The 24,448-nt window shown below is 48.1% G+C and overlaps 1 protein-coding gene across 1 annotated transcript in view; it reads left to right on the forward strand.

The window, feature by feature from the left end:
* Positions 1-15,950: 15,950 nt before the first annotated feature.
* The window catches only part of HUNK (hormonally up-regulated Neu-associated kinase), a 111,587-nt gene continuing 103,089 nt past the window's right edge, over positions 15,951-24,448 (forward strand). The window contains exon 1 of the mRNA XM_047876626.1: positions 15,951-16,211. Within this exon, the coding sequence (XP_047732582.1) occupies positions 15,951-16,211 (261 nt within the window). The remainder of the gene's footprint in view (positions 16,212-24,448) is intronic.

Below are 24,448 nucleotides of genomic sequence, written 5' to 3' on the forward strand. Positions count from 1 at the left end.
TGTGTGTATATATATGTATATATATATATATATATATATACCACATGTTCTTTATCCATTCATTCATCGATGGACATTTGGGCTCTTTCCATACTTTGGCTATTGTCAATAGTGCTGCTATAAACGTGGGGTACATGTGTCCCTTTGAAACAGCACACCTGTATCCTGTGGATGCATATCCAGAAGTGCAATTGCTGGGGTAGGGTAGCAATTGCTGGGGTAGGGTAGTTCTATTTTTAGTTTTTTGAGGAACCTCCATACTGTTTCCCAGAGTGGCTGCACCAGCTTGCATTGCCACCAACAATGCAAAAGAGATCCTCTTTCTCTGCATCCTCGCCAACATCTGTTGTTGCCTGAGTTGTTACTGTTAGCCATTGTGACAGGCATGAGGTGGTATCTCAGTGTGGTTTTGATTTGTATTTCCCTGATGATGTGTGATGTTGAGCATTTTTTCATGTGTCGGTTGGCCATCTGGATGTCTTCTTTGGAGAAGTGTCTATTCATGTCTTGTGCCCATTTCTTCACTGGATTATTTGCTTTTTGGGTGTTGAGTTTCATAAGTTCTTTATAGATTTTGGATACTAACCCTTTATCTGATATGTCATTTGCAAATATTTTCTCCCATTCTGTTGGTTGCCTTTTAGTTTTTCTGATTGTTATGAGAATTTTTTTTAAGTTTATTTATATTGAGGGAGAAAGAGAGAGTGAGAGTGTGTGGGAGGGGCAGAGAGAGAAGGGGACAGAGACAGAATCTGAAGCTGAACACAGGGCTTGATCTAACGAACCGTGAGATCATGACCTGAGCTGAAATCAAGAGTCAGACACTTAACTGACTGAGCCACCCAGGCCCCCATCATTGTATAAAATGATACATATAATATATAATCTCATTTTTATTCATTCATCTGTGGATGGACACTTAGGTTGTTTCTATGTCTTAGGTATTGTAAGTGATGCTGCAATGAACATGAGAATACAGATATCTCTTAAGATAATTATTTCATTTCCTTCAGATATAATGTCAGAGGTGGATTTGCGGGGTCATAAGGTAGTTCTAGTTTTAATTTTTTGAGGAGGCTCCATACTATTTTTCATAGTGGCTGTGCCAATTCACAGTTCCATGAACAGTGTACAAGGTCCTTTTTCTCCAAATCTTTGCCAACATTTGTTATCCTGTGACTTTTGGATGATAACCATGTCTTTTTTTAAAAGTTTATTCATTTATTTTGAGAGAGAGAGAGAGAGAGAATGTGCATGAGTGGAGCGAGGAAGAGAGAGAGAAGAAGAGAGAGAATCCCCAGCAAGCTCTGCACTGTCAGAGCAGAGCCCCACGTGGGCTTGAACTCATGAACCATGAGATCATGACATGAGCTGAAACCAAGAGTCAGATGCCCAACTGACTGAACCACCCAAGATCCCTGATGATAACCATTTCTAACAGGGGTGAGTTGATATCTCATTGTAGTTTTGATTTGCGTTTCCTGATGATTAGTGATGTTGAGCATCTTTTTATGTACCTGCCAGCCATTTGTATATTTCTTTCAAAAAACATTCGTTCAGATCCTCTGCTCATTTTAAAGTCAGTCGTGTTTTTTGTTTTGTTTTGTTATTCAGTTGCACATGTTTTTTATATACTTTGGATATTAGCCCCTTATCTATTATATTGTTGGCAAATATTTTTCCCATTCTTTAGGTTGTCTTTTTATTTTTGTTGATGGTTTCCTTTGCTGTATAAAACCTTTTTTTAGTTTGATGTAGTCGTAATTATCTATTTTTGCTTTCATTGCTTTTGTTCTTTGTATCACATCCAAAAAATCGTTGTCAAGATGTTGTTATCCAGGACCTCACTGCCTACCTTTTCTTCCAGGACTTTTATGGTTTCTTATCTTCAAGACTTAATTCCATTTTGAGTTGATTTTTGCGTATGGTGTAAGATTGTGGTCCAGTTGCATTCTTGGTGCGTAGACACAATCTGTGCAGATTTCCCAACACCATTTATTGAAGAGACTGTCCTTTCCCCATTGTATATTCTTGCCACCTTTGTCATAAATTAATTGATCATAAATGTGTGGGTTTATGTCTGGGCCCTCAGTTTTGTTCCACTGACAGATGTGTCTGTTTTTATGCCAATACCATACTGTTTTGATTACCAGAGCTTTGTAATATACTTTGAATACAGAGAGCATGATTCTTTCAGCTCTATTTCTCTTTGTCAAGATTACTTGAGCTATTTATGGTCTTCTGTGGTTCCATACAAATTTTAGAATTTTTTTCTTTTTCTGTGAAAAATACCATTGGAATTTCGATAGGGCTTGTGTTGAATCAGTATATTGTGTTGGGAATATGGGCATTTTAACAATATTAATTCTTCCAGTCCATGAGCATGAAATATCTTTTCATTTATTTATGTCTTCTTCAATTTCTTCCATCAATACCTTAAAGTTTCCAGTGTACAAATATTTCACCTCTGGTTAAGTTTATTCCTAAGGTTTTTTTGTTTTTTGTTTTTTGATGCAATCGTAAATGGGATTGTTTTCTTAATTTCTCTTTCTGACAGTTTGCTGTTAGTGTATAAAAACAACTGATTTTTATACATTGATTTTGCATCCTATGACTGTATTGAATTTTTTATTAGTTCTAACAGTTTTCGGTGGAGCCTTTAGGGTTTTCTATATATAGTATGCCATCTTTATATAGTCGTCTGCAAATAGAGGCAGTTTTACTTATTTTCTGGTTTGGATCTCTCTCTCTCTCTCCCTCCCTCTTCCTTCCTTCCTTCCTTCCTTCCTTCTTTCCTTTTTTTCTTTCTTCTTTCTTTCTTTCTTTCTTTCTTTCTTTCTTTCTTCTTTCTCCTCTCTCTGTCTTTCTTTCTTTCTTCCTCTCTTTCTTATTACTCTTTCTAGTAAGTACCATGCTGAAAGTGGAGACTTTCGTCCTGTTCCTGATCTTAAAGGAAAAGGCTTCAGTTTCTCATTGTTGAGTATGATGTCAGCTGTGGGCTTATTATACATGGCGTTTCTTATGGTGAGGTATGCTACCTCTAGACCCAGTTTATTGGAACCTTTTGTCATGAATTTTGTCAAATGCTTTTTTTTTTGCATCCATTGAGATGATCTGTATTCTTTCTCTTTGGCAGTATTATAAGAGCAGCAGATGACTACTCTGTAGCAGCGTTTCAAATTTTCAATGATCTTGTCACTATTCTCGATGCCAGCCTCTAATGAACAGTATTGAGATCTTTGTTCAGCTGGGGTTTCCTACTATGTCTTTCTAAATTCTTGCCCTTCTAGTGTGCCCTCTTTTGTGTTAGTTACGTGATTTTTGATATCATGAGGAATCCTTTGGTGTAGTTGGAATCTTGGTTCAGCCACAGTTTTCTATGAGTGAGTTTGTGACTATGAGCTCACATCTTGCTTTCTCATTTTCCTGACCGGTACCTTAGAGGAATTGGCACTTTCTCCCAGTTACTTCTCTGATTCTGGAAAGAAGGTGAAAATTTGTGCATTAAGGGGTATACATTGAGTTTAAAAAGGTAGAATAACTAATGATTGAAGATCTTTAAAAAAATTTTTTTTAAATCTTTATTTATTATTGAGAAACAGAGACAGAGCATGAGCGGGGGAGGGGCAGAGAGAGAGGGAGACACACACCAAAGCAGGCTCAGCTGTCAGCACAGACCCGGACGTGGGGCTTGAACTCACAAACCGCGAGATCATGAACTGAGCTGAAGTCAGACGCTTAGCCGACTGAGCCACACAGGGGCCCCGAAGATCTTTTTTTTTAAATATTTTTTTTTCTCAAATTAGTTCAAATTAGTTCATGTAAATTCATTCAACTGATTGAGGCAATTTTTTTTTTTTTTTTTTTTTTAGTCAGACCAACCAAATTTCTGTTATACTGAAGCATTTGTACTTTGTATCCGCTTGGACTTTGGGACTAGAATAACTCAAGGAGTATGCATTTGTAACAAGGTGTCCTAGCTGGGTGAGGTCAACAGGGATTCTGGGATGTTTGGGCTCTGAAGGATAACCATGGATACTTAGGAGTGTTTGTACTATTTCCTGTCATTTTCATAGGATCCAGAAGTCCCTTGGCAAAGAAGTTCACTCACCCTCATAATGATGATGGTTTATATCCATAACTCAGATGCCATGAAACATGGCAACTCAAGTGTCTCTCCTGCTGCCTGTGAGAAGTTCCACACGTTTCCATAGTCCCCACACCAAGTTTCAGGTCCACATGATAGTTGTCTGATCCTGTTTAGAGTTTGCAAAAATTATGAAAAATATTTCTAAAATATCTTTATTCTTTAAAAAAAATTTAAAAACATATTTATTTATTTTAGAGAGAGAGCATGAGACAGAGTGCAAGCAGGGGAGGAAGTGAGAGAGAGGGAGACACAGAATCCGAAACAGGCTCCAGGCTCTGAGCTGTCAGCACAGAGCCCGATGCGGGGCTCAAACTCACTAACCGCGAGATCATGACCTGGGCCGAAGTCAGACACTTAACTGACTGAACCACTCAGGCGCCCCTAAAATATCTTTATTCTTAATTAAAATTCCAGGAAGCCCAGGAACTCATGGACGGCATAAATAAATTGAAATAGAACTACTCCACTCTCTCAGCTCATGAATGATAGCTCCTTCTCACATTTCTTTTTCCTGAGGATTAAATGGGGCGGGGGGAGGGGGGGGGGCGGAATGCCCAGTATCTCCTCTCAGAGTATTTCCATTGAGTTTTTGCTTTTACCTTGGTGCCTGGAGTTTTCTTCCTCAGTAGTCTTCAACATTCTCTTAAGGGCAGACGCAGACCATTGGCCAGTCACCACTATTTTCTTTTGTACTATGTAGTGTTATCACTGAAAAGCTATACTTCAGGCTGTAAATAAGTTAGACCTCATTGAAATCTTTAATACATGTTTTGCTGCAAGTCTGGACTCTGAATTGGATGTTGTGCATTTAGACTTGTTTGTGCAAGTGTTGATGCACCTATTTTTTATTGTTTCTCTTTTGAGATTAGTTGTTGCTTCGAATTTTATGCTTCTTTATGCTAAAGACAGCACTTAGTGTTCGCATTTCTTGGGCACCGGAGAACTCATAGTCTCATCTCCCTGCCTAGGGCTAGGACAGCCCCCTTGCTGGAGGATGATGCAAAGCCTAATCCAATCTCCCTTCCTGGCCAAGAGGCCAGTTGCTAGGGTTAAGTCACAACCTAACACAGCCGGTGAAGGGCTGGTCTGAATAAGGGAGCAATGTGACCATATGTTGAAGAAGCTGTAGGACTTAGCCAACATGTGTTGGCTGAAGCCAAAAACAGAACGGAAGGAACTGGATTCGCAGGTTCTGGATCAGGGAGAGTGGAACATAAAGTTGGATAAGGAAGAGCTTATCAACTTGGGAGCACTCTCTCGGGATATTGGGCTTAACAAGCTGGGCAGTCATTATTATTATTTGGGGTGGGGGGGAATCTGACATCAAAGGCATAAGCAACCAAAGTAAAAATAGGCAAATGGGACCATACCAAACTAAAAAGCTTCTGCCCAGCAAAAGAAACAATCAACAAAATGAAAAGGCAATCTACGGAATGGGAGAAAATATGGTTTATGTACCCGAGAAGGGGTGAGTCTTCAAAATGTACGAGAACTCATGCAACCCAATAGCAAAGGAACAGACAACCTGATTTACAAATGAGCAAAGGACCTGATTAGACATTTCTCAAAATAAGTCACACAATGGCCAACAGGTACATGAAAAGGTGCTCAGCCTCACTCATCATCAAGGAACTGCAACTTGAAGCCACAGTAAGATACCACCTCCTACCTGGTAGAATGGCTAGTTTCAGAAAGACAAAAGATAACCAAAGTTGGAAAGGAGGCGGAGAAAAGGGAAACTCATCTCTGCACTTCTGTGTTCATTTCAACAGGACTCACAAGAGCCAAGATATGGAAACAACCTAAATGTCCACAGATGAATAAAAAAAAAAAAAAAAAAAAGGAAGTGTATATATGCAATGGAATGTTATTCAGCCATTAAAAAAAGAAAGAAAGAAAGAAAGAAAGAAAGAAAGAAAAAAGAAATCCTGCCATTTGCAACCACATAGGTGGGCCTGGAAGACATTATGCGAAGTAAAATCAGCTCGATGCAGAAAGACAGATTTTCCATGCTGTCATTTACATGTGGAATCTAAAATTGCCAATCTTCGGGCACCCGGGTGGCTCAGTCAGTTAAGTATCTGACTTCAGCTCAGGTCATGAACTTGTGGTCTGTGAGTTGGACCCAGGTGGAGATCTGTGCTGACAGCTCAGAGCCTGGAGCCTGCTTCAGTTTCTGTGTCTCCCTCTCTCTCAGCCCCTCCCCCACGCATGCTCTGTCTCTCTGTGTCTCTCTCAAAAATAAATAAACATTAAAAATAAAATAAAATAAAATAGCCACTCTCAAAGAAACCGAGTAAAATGGTAGTTACCAGGGATTGGGGGAAGGGAATATGGGGAGAAGTTGGTCAAGGGGTACAAAGTTTCAATTATTTAAGATAAGGAAGTTCTGGAGATCTAATGTACTACAATGTGACTATATTTAACAATGTTGTATCATAGACTTGAAAGTTGCTACATGGGAAGATCATAAGCGTTCTCAACCACAGGCAAAAAGAAGGCAAGTAGGTGTGGTGATGGATATGTTCATTGACTTGATTGTGGTGAATATGTCAGTGTTTAATACATAAAACCATCAAGTTGTATTCCTTAAATACATGTAATTTTAAACTGTCAACTAAAACAATAAAAGAGGGAAGATGATATTGAGGCTTCTACCTTGTCCTTTCTTTAAAAAGACATTTTTAAAAATGTTTATTTATTTCTGAGAGAAAGAGAGGCAGCACAAGCAGGGGAGGGGCAGAGAGAGAGGGAGACACAGAATCCGAAGCAGGCTCCAGGCTCTGAGCTGTCAGTATAGAGGCTCGAACTCACAAACCGTGAGATCATGACCTGAGCCAAAGTCAGACGCTTAACTGACTGAGCCACCCAGGAGCCCCTCCACCTTGCCCTTTCTTAAATATCACTGCATATGCGGGAAGCCAACTGCTTTGTCATGAAGATAGTCAAACTACCCTTTGGAGAGGTCCTATGTGACAAGGACCTGAAACTACCTGCTACAGCTGGCATGAACTTTCCAGCCATGCATCTTGGAATAGGATCTTCCAGCCCCAGTCAAGCCTTCAGATGACTGTAGCCCCAGCCCATATCTTGACTGCAACCTAATGAGAAACCCTGAGCCAGAATCTCCTAGGTAAGTGACTCCCAAGTTCCTTATCCATGGAAACTCTGTAAGATAATGAATATTTATTGCTGTTTTAAGCCCCTACACTGTAGGAATCCAGTGGTCTGAGGCCAGCTGGAGTGTGCCCTCTGTAATAAAGGACGCATGATTGCACCTCACACCTCCCACGACAAAGAAGGAAGCACAATGCTTGTAGGTCCTATAATTCCCGGAGGTGGCATATTCCATACCCGGGAATATTCTTCTGACCCACAGACTGGGTTACACAGCAGGCTGCCAGCTGCTAGGCCCAGAGGGAGGGCTCTGGAGGAGATCCAGGCTGCAGTGCAAGTGTCCCTGCTTGCATAGACCATACGAGCCAGCAGACCCCCACGTTACTAGAGACATCAGTGGTGAGAAAAGACCACTACGTGCAGTTGACAATAAGTCCCAATGGGAGAATCATAAAGCAGACGTCTCGGATTCTGGAGCGAGGCCATGCAGTTGCCGTGGGGGAATTTCACATTCTTCAAAAAGGGGCTCCTGGTGCATCATCACTACTGGACCCTGAGAGAGATAGAGCATCTGTATATGGGACACCAAGTGACCATACCTCCAGAACTGCTATTCATAGGCTGGATTCTATCAGAGTCATGAGGTTATAAGACCCCCTGGGCTCAGCAGCCTCCACTGCAAGATAGAAGTTCTGCCTCCAGAACTGAACATGTGGGGGGGGGGGAGGAAGGTGGGGGGGGGTCCAAGCAAGCTATATAAGCAGGCAGCTTAGACCTCCATAACCTGCGCCATTGTTTGCACAACCCGCTGTCCACACCTACGACTACATTGGGAAGGGAAATCCCCTATGACACATTGATGGAGGAGGAAGAAGCAGGAGCTTGGCTCTTGGATGGTGTGTGTGGGTAGAAGCCAAAAAAACAGACAGTGACTACACTGTGGCTGCCCGCAGCTTGGCCTTAAAGACAGCAGCGAAGTGAATTCCTTCTAGTGGGTGGAGTTTCTGTGGTACACTTGCTTATACCTGGTCTAGATGGGGAATATCTATCACCCATCCATCTATCTTTCTATACACAGAGACCCATGGGCAGCAACAAATGGGTTGGCCAGTTGATCAGAAGCCTGGAAAGAGAAAAATTGGAAGATCGGGGTTAAGGAGGTCTGAGGTAGGGGCATGTGGTTGGACCTAAGACAGTGGGCACAAAGTATAAAGATAGTTATAGCCATGCCAGGGACCACCAGAAAACCTCCCCCTTGAAAGGAAGGGACGCTAAACAGCCACGTCTTGTCAACTCTTCACTTTATTTATTTGTTTGTTTAGTTCGTTACTGATTTTCAAATTTATTGTTTTCTAATCTATGTCCCAGACACCTTTCCATTTTGACGTAAGACAACAATAACCAAGATTGTGTCTGTTTTTGTGGCACATTCACCTGTGTTTGCCTTATTTTATCCCTGCAAGTGTCCTGGGGGCTAGGAAGGACAGACAGGAGCTATTAGATGGAGAAAAACTGACGATCACAGGTGGGAAGCGCCCTGCTCAGGGTCACAGAGCCAGCTGGTGAGGGAGGTTCCGGTTTCCACACTGGTGTTCTGTCCGTGGTTCCTTTGGGCTTCCTCTCGGTCCATGGAGCGAAAGCAGAGCCGAGTCAACCGGTAGGGGGCGCCTGCCTCTCCTCAGCTGCGTCTGGCCACCTGACTGCCCAGAGCAGGCTTCTGCCATCAGTCTGCCCCAATGCCCCTCTTGTGACTGGTGACTACTCTCAGTTCCAGAGGGCTCTTCCTCTCACCCCTTCCCCACCCCCTGGATACATTTTAGAGTTGCCCCATTGCGTGTGCTCCTTCTCTGGGTCCCACTGGAGATGCTTAATGCTGCCTGGTTCTGCCTAGTCGCCAGCAAGAAATGGACAGGCAGCAGCACCCATAAATGGAGGCCATAAGTTTCAAGACTTTAGTGCTAATAATAGCCTTTCCCTTCCTGCCATAATACAAATGTGGAGCTTGGTATTGAGGTTTATCTTTGTGGCATGAATATTGATTTTTTAAAAATGTGTCTTTATGACGCATGCTTTCTCCAGCGGAACTCGGTTTTGTCGTGTTTCTTTTTTTCTACTTTCTCGTGTATTACAGTCTTCTCCTCTGCAGCGGGAGACCCTGTGAATTACAAATTCATTCAACCACAGCAAATCTGTACTGAGTACTTCCTAAGTGCATACAGCACTTAACAAAAATCCCAGCCCTCATGGAACCTCCATCCTAGGAAGGAAGACAGATCGTCAGCAAAATAAGCAAGGGAAAACACAGCTTTTGTCACATGGTGTTAAGGGCTGTAAAGAAAAAAAAAGCAGAGAAGGGAAAATAGGGAGTCGGGGGGGAATTTGCATGGTAAATGAAGAGGTCAGGCACAGGTTTGCAGAGTAGGGACGCTTGAGTGAAGACGCAAAGGTGGTAAGGGAGCCCGGTCTTCAGATATCTGCAGGAACAATATTCCAGGGGACTGATGACCATGTAAAGGGTCCACTGCGGTAACCCGTGGGGAGCAGTGTGCCAGCCAGTGTGGCTGGGCAGCTTGAACAGGGAAAGTGAGGTCAGAGAAGTGAAAAGACAAGGAGCTTGGGTCCCTTATAGGGCAGGACGCTTCGTAGGTCACAGGAGTGATGCTGGTAGTGACTTTATAGAAGATAAGAAATTCCAGCAAGGAGAAATGGTCCAGGGGATTGCGTGTGAGGCCCTCTTCCTGTAGAATATTCTAACCTTCATTCCTTCTTAATAGCCTCTGTCTGGAATTTGGAAGATGCAGGCAAACCTCAAGCTGTAGAGTCCTAAAGCCTTGGGTCCCCTATGGCTGGGAGGTGGGAGACACCTTTTTCTTACTGAAATAGCCATGACCTTTGGCTCTTCAGGACTGACGGAAACCAATCGTGGTGACAGGCTGGCTCTCCTAGGGGCGGCCATCAGCACTTGTTCAAAGAATGGGCCCTCCTTGTCCTGAACATCAGCTCAGTGCTGCTGAGAAGCAGCCATAGGAGGGCAGACTTGGAGCCATCCATGCTGCATCACGCTCCAGGCGCCATGCCACCCAAAGTCCAGGGGCTCTCTCCTTTCTCCCAGAGCGGATCAGGAGTTAGATGACGTTATACATCATCGGGTGTTGAGCACCCGCAACATGCCAGGTGTGCACGTGGGTTGGGATTCAGAGAGGTCCTGGCTTCGTGGACCTTAATTTCCGCAGGGAGTGAGAGGCAGCAAACATATAAGCTCATGTGCGCTCTCCTGTAGCTCCTGATGAATGGCTCAAGGAAGCATTGCACAGGGTGTGGGGGAAGAGGACGGCTCTCAGATCGAGACAGCAGAGCCGTGAGTGAAGGGAGGGACAGACCACTCAAAGTTCTAGAAGAAACGTGTTGCTGGCAGAGGGAGTGGCAAGGACAAAAAATCTGAAGTGGAAATGAGCTTGGTGGCTTGAAGGAAGAGGGAGAGGGATGTGCAGCTGGTCTTGGGAGGCCAGGCACTGAAGGGGGAGGCAGGGGCCGCCCCAGGATAAGCCCTTCGGGGGATCTTTTTGTGGTGGGGGCCCATTAAAGGGTTTGGGCTGGGGAGCTGGTGTGAGCTGATTCCCATTTTTAAGAGATGGCTTTGGCTTTGGTGTGGGAGCACAGGTTGGCAGTCAGGGGAGGAGAGAGAATGGCGGCTTGAAGGGGGTGCCAGAGGTGAGGGTAGTGCGAAGAGGTCAGGTGCGGGGGTATCATGAAGGCAGAGCCCGTAGGATTTGCTGAGGGTCGGGAAGGACAGGAAGCAAAGGCTGAACCTTAGATTCAGGGAGCAATTGGGGTGAAGCCCTAGGAAAGGAGCAGTGTGTGTGTGTGTGTGTGTGTGTGTGTGTGTGAGGAGGTGAGCCCAGGTTCAGTCTGAGATCCCAGCAGCCTTGTGAGATGAAGAAGACTGGCTACACAAGTCTGGATTCAGGGAAGAAGTCCAACCTGGAGAAAATGCTTTGAGTTCCTCAGCAACAGAGACAACTGTGTTGGTGGAATTCTGGGCCATTCTCGCATGACTCGCATGTGTTGAGATGTATTAATGTAGTATTAATTAATTATTAATTAATTAATCATTAATCATTAATCATTAATATTTTTAAATATGTATTAATATTATTAATAACATTAATATTATACAAATATTATATATAATATATTATATTTATATAATCTATCATATATAATAATATAATATATAATATTTATTGATATTTTAAAATAATTATTAATTAATTAATTAGTATTAATTAATTGTTAATGTACTATTAATAACGGTATCAAAAGGAGTATTGATAATGGTCACTAGATGCTTATAAGTGCCAGGCACCAGGCTGAAGGCCTTGGGTGCACAATCTCACTCAATCCTTGTACATCCTTAATATTGCAGCTTTACAGATGAAGGAAACCGAGGCACAGAGAGGGGGTGAGTCACGATTCATTTCCAGAGAAGTGCTTCATTGTGGGGTGTGGCAGGCACCTTGCTCTCCAGCACGACACTAGGCCGCTTCCACACACGCCTTTATTTCTGAGGAATCCTTCCTTCCTCAGCCCTGCACGGGGCGCATTCAGCAGCTGGATGTTGCGACAGAATAATGGCGGACATGAACTCTGGGGACATGGGTGCAAATCCTGCCTCTAGAACTTATTGGCACCTTCGTTGGGGGAGAATTAACGAGTAGAGCTCACAAAATGTCTTCCAGGCAGAGTTTATTCGTGCCTGCTGTCTTTGCTTCACTCTCGGTTCCTTCTCCAGTCACCAGCCAGCTTCTGCCAGCCTAACCCCCTCTAGCCAACTTTCATTTCCTGGCCGTGCCAGCCTGATTACTTCTAATTGTCTTTGACTGCTTCCAGCTGGGTCTCCTAGCTGGCGTTCTGTGGGAGCACACAGACAGTCGCCAGCCATATGGAGGCAAGGGATGGGAAGGAAGGCAGCGGCTGGTAGGAGTCCACGGGACAAAGCTTTTTGTGGCTTTCCAGGCCACCGTAATCGGTCATGTTTCTTACAGGGGTCACTCACCCAAGTTACTCACTGGCTCATCTTTGGCAAGACAAATGGTTTCAGTCGACCCCTCAACGGCAACCAACAATCTAACTGCAAATGCTTTTAGAGACTTACTAGAAATGTTCCTCCCTGGGACAGATGGAGTTTTGCTGTTAGGAGCCACGAAACTCTACTCACTGGAGAATTAGTGAATGGTTACTTTCATTCATTTATTCAACAAATATTTATTGAATAAGGAAGGACTGCGTCTTGGGCACCGTGTTAGGTGCCCTGGGGCAAATAAAATATAAATTAAGGCACAGCTCCTTAGGTTCTCAGTGAGCCTAAGAGGGGAGAAAGACACTCGTGGTAAGTAATGAAGTACACACAAGTATGAAATGAGTGATATATAGTAAAAGAGGTTGGAGCAGTGATGAGCCCCTGGTAGGGTATCATGGGACAGGGAACGTCTGTGCTGGGTAGAAATGGGTCGGCAGCAGACTGGTACGGTGGGTTTGGCATAAGGAGAGGTGCAGAGGCGAGGAAGCCCTATTCTGGATGAAGATCACTGAAATGCAGTGCCCAGGGAGATCCCTCAGGAGGATGAGAAATCTAGTTGAGGATAATTCATAGAGAATCTTCAATGCTGCACGGTTGCTTTTCAACCGCATGTTTTCTGCACATCTATGAGAGCAATAGATTGTTTGGGGTACTAATTTGTTTTACATAAAGGAATTTCTGGGGTGTTTCCTTTTTAACCAAGACCACTTCAGAGAATAGGACCTATAGTTCAAATGCCAGTTCCTAAGCTCAGGCAGGGGTAGGATTTGGACTTCTCTTTGGCATTCATCCCAGCTGATGGAATTAGCAGTGAACTTGAATCAAACCCAGGCATCAGGCTTGAAAAAGATTTAATGGGCCTGGATTTTCTCTCTTCTTCTTCTTATTTCTTTTTACATTTATTTATTTTTGAGAGACAGAGACAGAGTGTGAGCAGGGGAGGGGCAGAGGGAGAGGGATACACAGAATCAGAAGCAGGCTCCAGGCTCCGAGCTGTCAGCACAGAGCCCGACGCGGGGCTTGAACCCACAAACCATGAGATCATGACCTGAGCCGAAGTCAGACGCTTAACCGACTGAGCCACCCAGGCGCCCCTTCTTTTTTTCTTTTTTCTTTTTTTTTTTTTTTTAATTTTTTGATGTTTATTTTTGAGAGAGAGAGAGAGCGAGCAAGCATGAGTGTGGGAGGGGCAGAGAGAGAGAGAGAGGGAGACACAGAATCCGAAGCGGGCTCCAGGCTCTGAGCTGTCAGCACAGAGCCCGATGCAGGGCTCAAACTCACAAACCATGAGATCATGACCTGGGCTCGAACTCACAAACTGTGAGATCATAGCCTGAGTGGAAGTCGGATGCTTACCCAATTGAGTCGCCCAGGCGCCCCTGGATTTTCTCTCCCCTTTTCTGACCTCTACCCTGAGAGCATAATTAAAAGGAAAGAAAATCTCTACTGTAAACATCTTCAACCATTTTGTGACTGAGGCTAACTTTTTTTTAAGGCCAAGAAGATAACTTTGTCTCTGAAATTTGCCTTATACCATAATAAAGGAACCTCCAAATTTTCATATACAATGTCCTAAAATTAAAAAAAAATCATACTTTATTAATAAACAACATTGGGGGAAACTCCAAAACGTGATTCAGAATGGTTATGACCCCAAAGGGAGCTCTATATTCTTCATTCACTAGACATTTGTTGGCCATTTTACTTTGCATGCACTAGCACGGGTCATACAGCGCCCCCCCCCCCCCATGTAACTGTCCTCAAATTTGTTGAGTCAAGAGGCATTAAAGCGATTGGTTTTGCAGAAATTGTGGGCGGTAGGGTGGTGGCACAGCCTTGTAAGCATAGCAAGAAAAAACATTCGAAAAACATGTAATATTGGAAAACGGGGACAATGAGAAGCCGGACAGAAAACACAAGCTCAGTCATTAACGAGGCTGGTGACTCGTAACTTGTGAGTAGATGACTACAGCGTGTTCCACGTTAGATCTATTTAAAATAGGCGTTTCTCTGCGTTGCCTTTCAGATGGGTCAGAGGACCCCCCCCCCAAGTGAATCAATGACAGCTGTGCCCCACCCGCCCCAAATCAGAGCACTGACGGGGATCGTGCCACACTCATTCACCGAGGAGTCAATTAAGGAACTTGATTAGGACCGAATCCTCCTTTCAACTCTGATGCGATGCCAGGGGTTAAGTATGCATTAAACGCCGGCGCCTTTTATCTGGCTGCTCAACAGGTAGTATTTTGTAAACGCTTCCCTTCACGTACCTCCCCCTCCCTCAAGCTTCTCCCTCCCGAGATTCTTCATGTTTGGTTCGGGAAGGCGTTGGGGGTGCTGGAGAAAATCAGAGTCGTCTGGGCAGCTGCACTTGTTTATGAGGGATGAGCACAGTCACGGCGCGCACAGAACAAAAGCCTTCAGGAGCAGGGGGCGCGGATCCACCTCCTCCTGCAATCACCGGCTTCGTTTCGATGGAAAGCAAAGGTGTAAACGCACAAGCAGAGGCAGCAAACGCCCAAGTTCCTACGTTGCTGCCGCCACTATTATTGTTGCGGCTGCTCCTCCTCCAACCCAGCGATCGGGTCTGCGCGCGAGCCCGGACAGACCCATCGATCCAGGGTCCACAGGGCCCTACTGTGTGCCAGGCCCCGGACTGGACACCTAGCACCTAAACCCAGTCCACTGGCTTCGAGAGCCCTCCCTCGGCCCTCCCTTCCTCCTGCCCCGGGTGGGTGCGGCTGGGGGTGGGGGGTGGATTTCATCGCCGAAAGGTCCAGAAAGCCCAAGCCCAGAATCCGGGCGAGAGGCGCAGCCGGAGGAGCCCGACTCCGGCGGCCCGGGAGCGCGCGTCTGCGAGGCCGCGCGGGGTCCCCCTGTCTGGCGCTCAGGTGCCTCCGCCGCCCACTCCGCCGCTCCCCTCCCCGCGCCCTCCCCTCTCCAGCGAGGGTCGAGTTTGGCTGTTGCGCGCGGGGGAAGGAGGGGCTACGAGGGATTTGAAAGTGCACAGGCTGCGGAGCGGAGCTCGCATCTGTTCCCGCCGCCCGCGACCGGATTGAATTTCTGCAAATTCAAACTGAATGGGGCTTTCTTCTGCTGCCTTCCAGAGGGCGCCTGCAGCCCGCCGCGCGCTGCTCGCGGGCGGGAGCGCTCCCCCGGCGCGCAGCTAGGACGAGCGAGCCGGCCCCGAGCCCGCGCGGGCCAGCCGGCGGCGGCAGGGCGGAGGCTGCGGAGGCGCCCGGACTCCGGGACCCGGTACCCGACCGCGCCCCCCGCCAGCCCGGCTCCTCGCGCGCGCGCGAGCGGGGCGACTGTCATCAGCCGCCGCACGGGACCCGGGCGGGGGCCCGGGCGACCCTCCGAAGAAGAACTTCTTGGGGGCGGGTCCCCGACACCCCGTCGCCGGCTATTGTCTGCGCGCGGCGCGCGGCGGCGGCCCGGGGCGCGGGAGACGCGGGCCGGGCGGGGCCGGGCCCAGGGCGGCGGCGGGAGGAGCCCGGGCGGCCGGAGGAGGCGGCGGCGCCGGCGGCGGCGGCGGCGGCGGCGGAGGAGGAGCCGCGAGCGCGGGAGCCGAGCGGAGCCGGCGGGCCGCGGGCGAGCGCGATGCCGGCGGCGGCGGGGGACGGGCTGCTGGGCGAGCCTGCGGCGCCCGGGGGTGGCGGCGGCGCCGAGGACGCGGCCAGGCCGGCGGCGGCCTGCGAGGGAAGTTTCCTGCCCGCCTGGGTGAGCGGCGTGCCCCGCGAGCGGCTCCGCGACTTCCAGCACCACAAGCGCGTGGGCAACTACCTCATCGGCAGCAGGAAGCTGGGCGAGGGCTCCTTCGCCAAGGTGCGCGAGGGGCTGCACGTGCTGACCGGAGAGAAGGTGAGCCGCCCGGGGCGCGGGCCCCGGGGCGGGGTGGCGGGGGGGGGGGGTGGCCGCGGGGACCCTGCCGGGAGCACTGCGCGGGGAGTCCAGTCCCGTAGTCCCGGCGCCTCCCCTCATCCCGTTTTTTCCTCGCGGGTGGAAAGAGGGGACGAGCCAAACGCGCGCGCGGGCCCCCGCGGCCGGACTGCCGGCCTTTCCCGGGGCGGGGGGCGGTCTGGGGTCGGCTTCCCCGGTGGGGGCGGCTCGTTGACCCGCGAAGCCGCCTGCTGCCTTTTTGCTCCTCGAAGGGCGCCGCCTGGTGGGCACCAGCGCGTGGGGGGGGGGGGGGTCGTGGAGGGTTTCTGCCCTTGGCGTCCGCAGGGGCCCCAGATCTGCGGAGCGACAGGAGCCAGGCCATTACGTTGCGCGCGCGGGCCACTATGTTGAGGGTGGGAGAGCCTCTTGGGGAGCTGCGAGTCCGATTTTCCCTCCTGGGCTTAGGAGCTGGGAGAAGGCTGAGACCCCAGGGGCCTTTTCCACCTGTGGGCTGGGGGCAGCTAGGGAAGTTTTTCGTGCTCAGACGAGGGTTTTCACATGGCCCCCCTTCACCCACCCGTTCCCTCCCACTCCTGCTTTCGGGTATCTCCCACCCCTCCACCCTCAGCCATTCCCATCTCCTTCCCTCTATCCCTCCCCCGTTCTCCTCAGCCCCTGGGTGGGAGCTTCAGTAAGGACCCCGCTCCTGCAGGGAGCACACTGATACCCCCAGATTTCAGGGCTTGGGAGGCGCCTTCATATCTTTGGAGAAGGGAAAGCAAAGGAGGAGATCCAGAGACCTAGAGGGGCACCCTCTCCGGACTTGTGAGAAGTTAGACGGTTGTGAACCCTTGCTAGGTGCTGCCGAGGTAGATCTCAGTTGTGACTTAGAACTGTGAGAACCCCAAGACATGATGACTTACTTTGGAGGTGAGAGGCACGGGGTCACCCCAAGCGGTGAGGCTGCCCCAGCCTGGGAGTTGCCCAAGTTTTGGGGCAAGCTCATGGTCGTCTCAGCCTCAAGACTCCCCTGCTCTCCTCTGAGGCTTGGAGTGGCTCATTGATCAGGGAAGCATCAGCCCTGTTGGTGGGGGGGGGGGGGGATCGGGAAGCTACAGACTTCCTACCTACCCTTCCGCCCACTGACCTGGGGTCGTCCGCCCAGCCTGGGTGTCCCTGGGAATGCCATACACTGGACCCCTGATGCCAGAGCCAGCTGGCCTGCCCGTCTGTCCCTGGCCTCACCAGCTTTGGGTTCCCTCCTCCTTTCTCCACTGTGCCCTGAAGCCCCTTGGATTTGAGTGCAGGTCTCTATCACCCTTGTCACTGGCCATCTATTCCTACCTGCTGCTCCAAGTGGGGTACCTTTGTTTTGGGTAGGTGGGGTTAGAGTGGGTAGTTTAAAAAGTGCCTCTTGCTTGAATTTCCATGTAAAACAGGAGTGTGCGGAATGAACTCACCAAATTGAGTAATTCTTCAAAGAAGAAGAAAAAACACTCCTAACCTCATTCTAGTCCGAAGGGAGCACCGCATACTTCACTCCTTTGGCTCCAGGAGGACTGGCCAACTTGTGCACCCGGCACAGCCCGGGCCCCCCCCCCCCCCCCCCCCTGCTTGCTAACTACAGTACGCTCACTTCCCCATCCCTGGGCAAATCCCTGCCAGCATGGGTGGTAGAACTTGATTTTCCTTTGAGACATTTCGGAATTCAGTCTGGTTGTGCATGTTCCCGCTTGAACCTTAGCAGAAAGGGACGAGACTTTATATCGACGGCATATGGGCAGCGTGACGAGCACATTCATCTCGCCTGCCCTACCGCTCAGCCTCTTCTGGCTTCTCTCCACTTTCCCATGCCGCGTGGTGCCTCCAGCTCCTCACCGGTGCATTTTTGCTCCGTAACATAAGGCTGTTAGCCTTGGCCGAACTGGGCGAGGGTGCACTCACAGCTCAGCCCCGGTCCGGAGCTTCTGGAGCTCTGTGCTGGGCCCCCAGGACAGCCTGGATGCAGGGTGCTCTTGCCCAAATGGGGTCCTGATGAGGAGCTTTCTTCACCCTTAGGTGTTCATGCCCTTTCTCTGCCATCCCATCTTTCATAAATGATGAATTCCACCTCATCTCAGCAGGGGGTGTGTGGCACTAATTGGATATAAAATTGTCATTCTCAGGCTGTTGGATTGGCTCTAGTTACTGAGGGTGGTTCCTAGGGTGGGGGAGGATGTTGGGGAGATTATTCTGATGTGTTGTTCTCCAGCCAGGAGAATCAGTGCTTCAGGGGGTACAAGCATCGTGAGAAATCTGGATTTTAGTTCGCTTAATTGCCTGCTTTAAGGAAACAATGGGTGTCATTCATAGCTTTTATCTCCCAAATCCAACACCTTTGATGCTTAACTAATAGATTAGGGTTTTGGCAGATCGTAGAGATTAAAATTGTGTGTGTGTGTGTGTGTGTGTGTGTGTGTGTGTGTATGTGTGTATGCACGACTTTGGGAAGGATTGCTGAGTTTGTGAGTCCCCATCCACACGCGCTCTGGATATTGTCTTACGAAAGCCAAACGAAGGTGAAGTCAACCTCCTACTCTGTGCAGCCTTGCCCTCTTTTTCCAAGGTGAGCTAGGAAGAGGCTTTTCAGGCTGGAGACGGGGTACTCATGGGAGCCTAGCAAGGGGAGACCTTGAAGTGACAGTACTCTGGGGGAAGGGAAATGAGGTGTCCCTCACAGTGTGATGTCAACGGCCCTGGAAAGCCTCTCATCCCAATACTGCCCCCCTTTATGGAGTGCATACTTTGGATAGAGCACGCCACTTTTGTCCTTTGCTTCCTGTTTTAAAGGACATAGATCACAGTGGGAGGGGCATGAAGTCACGAACACTGTAGTAAGAAATGGATGCACGCCCTGGTGCCATCCCCTCAGTGGCAGGATCCAAGGCAGCTTGTGGGGAATCAGCCCTTGAAAAAGTTGAAAGCCAGGGTGGAGAAAGGGAAAGTACACGGGGTACCCATGTTTGGCCTTGGACTTCACAGGTGCAGTCTCAAACTATGCACTGTGTTTTGGGTGGTTCATACCAAAACCCAGGGTACTGCTGGTTTGGGACACTTGGGGTGCGTGAGTGTGTGTGTGTGTGTGTGTGCGTGTGTGTGTTGCATTTCGACTTGGTGCACATTTCCAAAACGATTTGGGCAGGAACCTCCCCGTGCCTTGCCGGATGTTACTGCCCAGTCCAGATGACTGAAAACCACCCTTACCTGACTTTCAATTCTGTCTCATCAAGAGGCTTCCTTTCCCGCCACTGTCTCCCGGACGGCAAGTTGCCAGCCTTTCCCCTGAAGTGGTTTGTTTGAGAGTCATTTGAATCTAGATGGCCTTGTTACTGCTTGAAAAGAAAGAATGGGTTTGGGTGACACCCACTTTTGCCTGCCTTCGGCTCTGAGTGGACGTCCTCTCTGTTAATACGGCTTTGAAAATAAATAATTCACTTGGGCGTGTGAGGCTCTTAACTGGTCTGCTCTGAGGACAGTGTCTGTGACTAAAGGAGCCTGATGATAGGAGGAGGAGGAAAACTGACCCCAAAATCAGATTTTGAAAAGTGTTTTGTGTGGCATTGAGACCAAGAGCAAAGTTGTTGAACGGGGGTTGGGGGGGGGGGGCTGGTACTGAGTGATGACTTTGAAAGACCCAGAGAGGTTGGGCTTGCTGTCACTGAGATTGTTCCCTGATACCTATGAAATGCATCATTTGGGCACATAATAGGTTATTGTTACATTTTTTAAAAAACTTGGTAAAATAAAGGAAAGGCTTACAGAGAAAAAGCAAGGTAGACCTCAGGTAGAGAGCTGGTTTTATAGGCAGAACCGCACGAAGGGGAAAATGGTGGAGGCCACAGTTATCTCCTTTTGTGATTAAGTCTTTCTTTTTTTTTTTTTTTAATTTTTTTTGACATTTATTTATTTTTGAGAAAGAGAGAGAGAGAGAGCATGAACAGGGGAGGGTCAGAGACAGAGGGAGACACAGAATCTGAAACAGGCTCCAGGCTCTGAGCTGTCAGCACAGAGCCCAACGCGGGGCTCGAACTCACAGACCGCGAGATCATGACCTGAGCCGAAGTCGGACGCTTATCCGACTGAGCCACCCAGGCGCCCCTGTGATTAAGTCCTTCTAAGGTACAAGGGTGGGCACAGAAATGATTGGCTAAGATGTCTCAATATCTTGTCCTACCCTTTGCTTAAAAAAAAGGAAAATAAGGCGGAGCTATTTTGGGGCTTAAAATAAGGGTTGCCTGCTTCCTAAGTTGCCGGTAATGATGCTTTGAGCACGACAGTGCCAGATACCTGGAGTGAAGGAGTTACTAAAAATAGAAATTACTATGTGTTGCAGAACAGGAAATAGGACTAATTTTAGAGATGGCCTTTTGGCAGATCTGTTTTTAGCAAGTATTTCTGAAACAAACAGGTGCTAAATCCTGTGGGGTTTTTTTTTCTTTTTTGAAGTGCTAGAAATTTAGGGGTAATAGCTCTGAGGAACAAGAAATGCTTCGAGAACTGGAAATTCCTATTAATCCTCAGCAGGGATCTCTTGGCAAGAAGGAGGCGTTTGGCAAAAACACCTGCTCTGTGTGTCGCGTGTGACAAGGCAGCGCCTATAATTTCCGAGATTGCACGCTGCAGTGGCGGGCGCATTCTTTCTGAACTTCCTGCCCTGTCTCATCTTTTTCAAGTACGTGTGAGTGATGGAAATTGGCACGTAGGGCTCAGTTCTTCGTGCTCATTGATGCTCGGGTCCCGTGGACTTCAAAGGGAGCCTTGCGTTGGCACAGCAGTGCTGAGCGGTGCCCAGGAAGAGCCGTGCAACCCTAAATTTCGTCCGCAGGTGTTGAGTCACCGTACAGGCTGAGTTCGACGACAGCGTTCTGTTCTGGCTGTTCCAGGGCGGGATGGCCGCCTCCCCATCGGGGTGATTGTCCCCCCTGAAGGCATGGGGAGCGGCAGCTGTGTCTGCCCCAGAGGGATGGGCAGGCTGGGTGTTCTCTGTGACCAGGTGATTTGGGCACGAAGTATCATTTACCTCCTCGGGATCTACACCCCTCTCTGGATTATTCATGGTAACCAAGTGACCTGCTCCCTTGGCTAATTGAAACCCATAGATAAACCCCCAAGCCTTATTTTTAGCAAACTGGTGAAACCTCTTCCTCTGCTCAGCCCCGGGGCCCTGGCCGCTTTGAGTGCTGACCTGAATTGAATTTCACGCTCTCCGATGGGGGGCTTGCTGGCTGGTAAGATGACCAGGAGGAAGGAGGTGAACCTCGGGGCCTCCAGCCCTGGAGGAGGCTGATAACCTCTACGAAGATGGGCAGAGCCACTGCATCTCCTGTATCACGAATGCCACCTCTCCGTGGTGTGGCACGTTTTGGGGCTTATTTGGGGGTCTTCTAGGCATTTTCTCGCTATATACTTGCGGTGCCCCTGAGCAGACGGGAACCAACTTGCTGGTGTTCATACCTCTGTTGATGAAGCAGAGGAAAGCCCTGAGTAGGTTTTCCCTCTGGCCTTCACATCTGTGCTCTTTAGGGCTTTGGAACAAATAGCCATACACTAGGGGCTTAATTTTATCCCATCACAGTTCTGAAGGCCAGAAGGCGGGGGGGCCCGGTGTCCACTGCTTCCTGGGGGAGACAGGGCCAGGGCCCCGGGTGGGAGGGAGTCTGAATCTGAGACCTGGCTGTTTCCATAAAGAAAGTGGACAGCTTTCCCGCCCTACCTTGCTGACCCGTTGTGATCCCTCTCAACCTGAAACGAGGGAGCATCCACGGGGTCTCCACTCCAAACCCTCTCAGTGTCTTGGGAGATGTTCTGGCTGCAGGTTTCTCTTCGGTTGGAATTCTTGGGGGCTCTGTTGTGTGTGGGTGTGCGGGGGGGTGCTTTTAGGATACTTTTACGTGTTCTCTGTGTTTTCTCTGGAGAACGTTGTGTCAACGGAGTTTGGCTAACTTGTCGACCAGTGTGTCTAGTTCAGAGACAGTGGGAGAGACCCCCCCCCCACCCCCAATCCATTCTGGGCTTTGGGAGAAGTTGTTGTGGGAAACTGGACTGTTGTCAATTAGAGTTAATGATTTGGGACATTCGGGGGGACCAAAGACTACTTGGGTCAGAGCCATTTCTTAACGTCCACTTACCCCCTCACTATGCTGGCCCTTCCCTACTTAGCTATGCACTTCCTCGTTAGTGCGTTCTTTTTGGGTTTTAGTCGTTTTTGTGTGTTATTGTAAATGTATAGAAAGGTATACTTTTTCACACCATAAATGCTGTTCAGTGTCTTGCCTTTTTCGCTTAGTAATACGTGTTGAACATCCTTCCCCCAAACGACTATGGGATTGCCTCATTATAATTTTTTTGTTTATTTATTTATTTTGAGGGAGACAGCACAAGTGGGGGAGGGGCAGAGAGAGAGGGAGAGAGAGGATCCCAGGCAGGCTCCACATTGTCAGCACAGAGCCCGACGCGGGGCTCGAACCCATGCAACCGTGACATCCTGACCTGAACCGAAACCAAGAGTCAGACGCTTAACTGACTGAGCCATCCAGGTGCCCCCTCACTATTTTTAATTGCTGCATTTTATTCATGGTATGGAGCTAACGTTATTACTGTATTATTTCCTGTTGGTGAGGTCCATGGACGTTACTTAAAGAATTAAAGGCAATTAAAGAATGGACATTTAGGTTGTATCCAATTTTTTGTTATTCTCAAACCCTGCTGCGGTAAACATCTGTGCTCATTATTTTGTAAACGTTTCAAGTATAGCTGAGGGATAAGTTCCCAGTCTTTGGTGAAAGGGTATGACCGGTTTTAACTGTTAATAAATACTGCCAAATTGCCTTCCATAGAGTTTGGCCAGTTTCTGCACATGTCAGCCTAACATGGCGGGGTGGGGTGTGTGTGTGTGTGGAGGGTATCTTTCCATATCTTTGTCAACACAAGGCACTCTTTAAACTTTTTGATCTTTGCTAATCTAGTAGATTAAACAAGATATCCAGTTTTCCTTACAGTTTCTCTCTCTTTTTTTAAAAAAAATTTTAACGTTTATTTATTTTTGAGAGAGAGGGAGACAGAGTGTGAGCAGGCGAGGGGCAGAGAGAGAGGGAGACACAGAATCTGAAGCAGGCTCCAGGCTCTGAGCCATCAGCACAGAGCCCGATGCAGGGCTCGAACCCACGAGCTGTGAGATCATGACCTGAGCCGAAGTCAGATGCTCAACCGACTGAGCCACCCAGGTGCCCCTCTTTACAGTTTCTCTTATTTACAAGGACACTGAGCATATTTTCATGTTTAACAACAATTTGCATGTCATTGCTGTTCGTTGTTCCTGTCCACCATTCGCGTCTGGGTTTTTGGTCTTTTTCTTCTCAGTTTATAGACACCCTTTGTATGTTAAGGACAGTGACAGATTTTGCAACTATCTTCTCCTGCTGCCTGCTTAATCTTTGTCCTTGTTTCCTGGTGATTTTTGCCATCACAGAGGTTATATCCCTGGACCCCACAAACTAGAGAGGGACCGTAGGTGAGCTTTGCAGGTCTATGAACCCCTATAAGTTGTTTGTGGATAATTATATTTCCGGGGAGAGTGTCCATGACTTCCATTGGATTCTAAAAGGTGTTATTTACCCGCAGAATATTAAGAGCCAATGCTTCGTTGCCCACCTCTGTCGACTCTGCTGACTGAATGGAGGTTTGTGCATTGTTGGAATGAAGATTTGAGTCACCTTGGTTTGCTAGCTCCTGTGCTGATTGGGCTGAAATTGCAGATAACACTCAGACCAGGCAGGCTGGTTCTACAACCATGACCTTGGACTAGGCATGTGATTCTGACCCCCTGCTCCCTCTTTGCCTGGGTCATGAGCATAGGGCATGATAGAGTGTAGACACATCTTTGGAAAACCTTGACTTTTGCTGGGACAACTCTGAATCCTGGTCCCATGATCTCTTCAGGGGAAAGTCAATAGAAAGAATTTTTTGGTGGGTGGTTGATAAGAAAGAAAAAGAGGAATATGGAGGGAAATGAAAACTTTTGCCACTTAACTTGGACATAAAGTGCGCTAAGTCAAGGGTAGGCACTTGGGTAAAAATATGCCTTGGGACCCTGTGGGATCTTTTGTCTACCCATAAGCCCTCTGGAGAGTGGTGCTCGTGGGCTGAACACGTGGGCCCTGGTGTTTGGAATCCTAGAGGTC

This window comes from Prionailurus viverrinus, chromosome C2, assembly GCF_022837055.1.
Source record: "Prionailurus viverrinus isolate Anna chromosome C2, UM_Priviv_1.0, whole genome shotgun sequence".
Taxonomy (NCBI): Eukaryota; Metazoa; Chordata; class Mammalia; order Carnivora; family Felidae; genus Prionailurus; species Prionailurus viverrinus.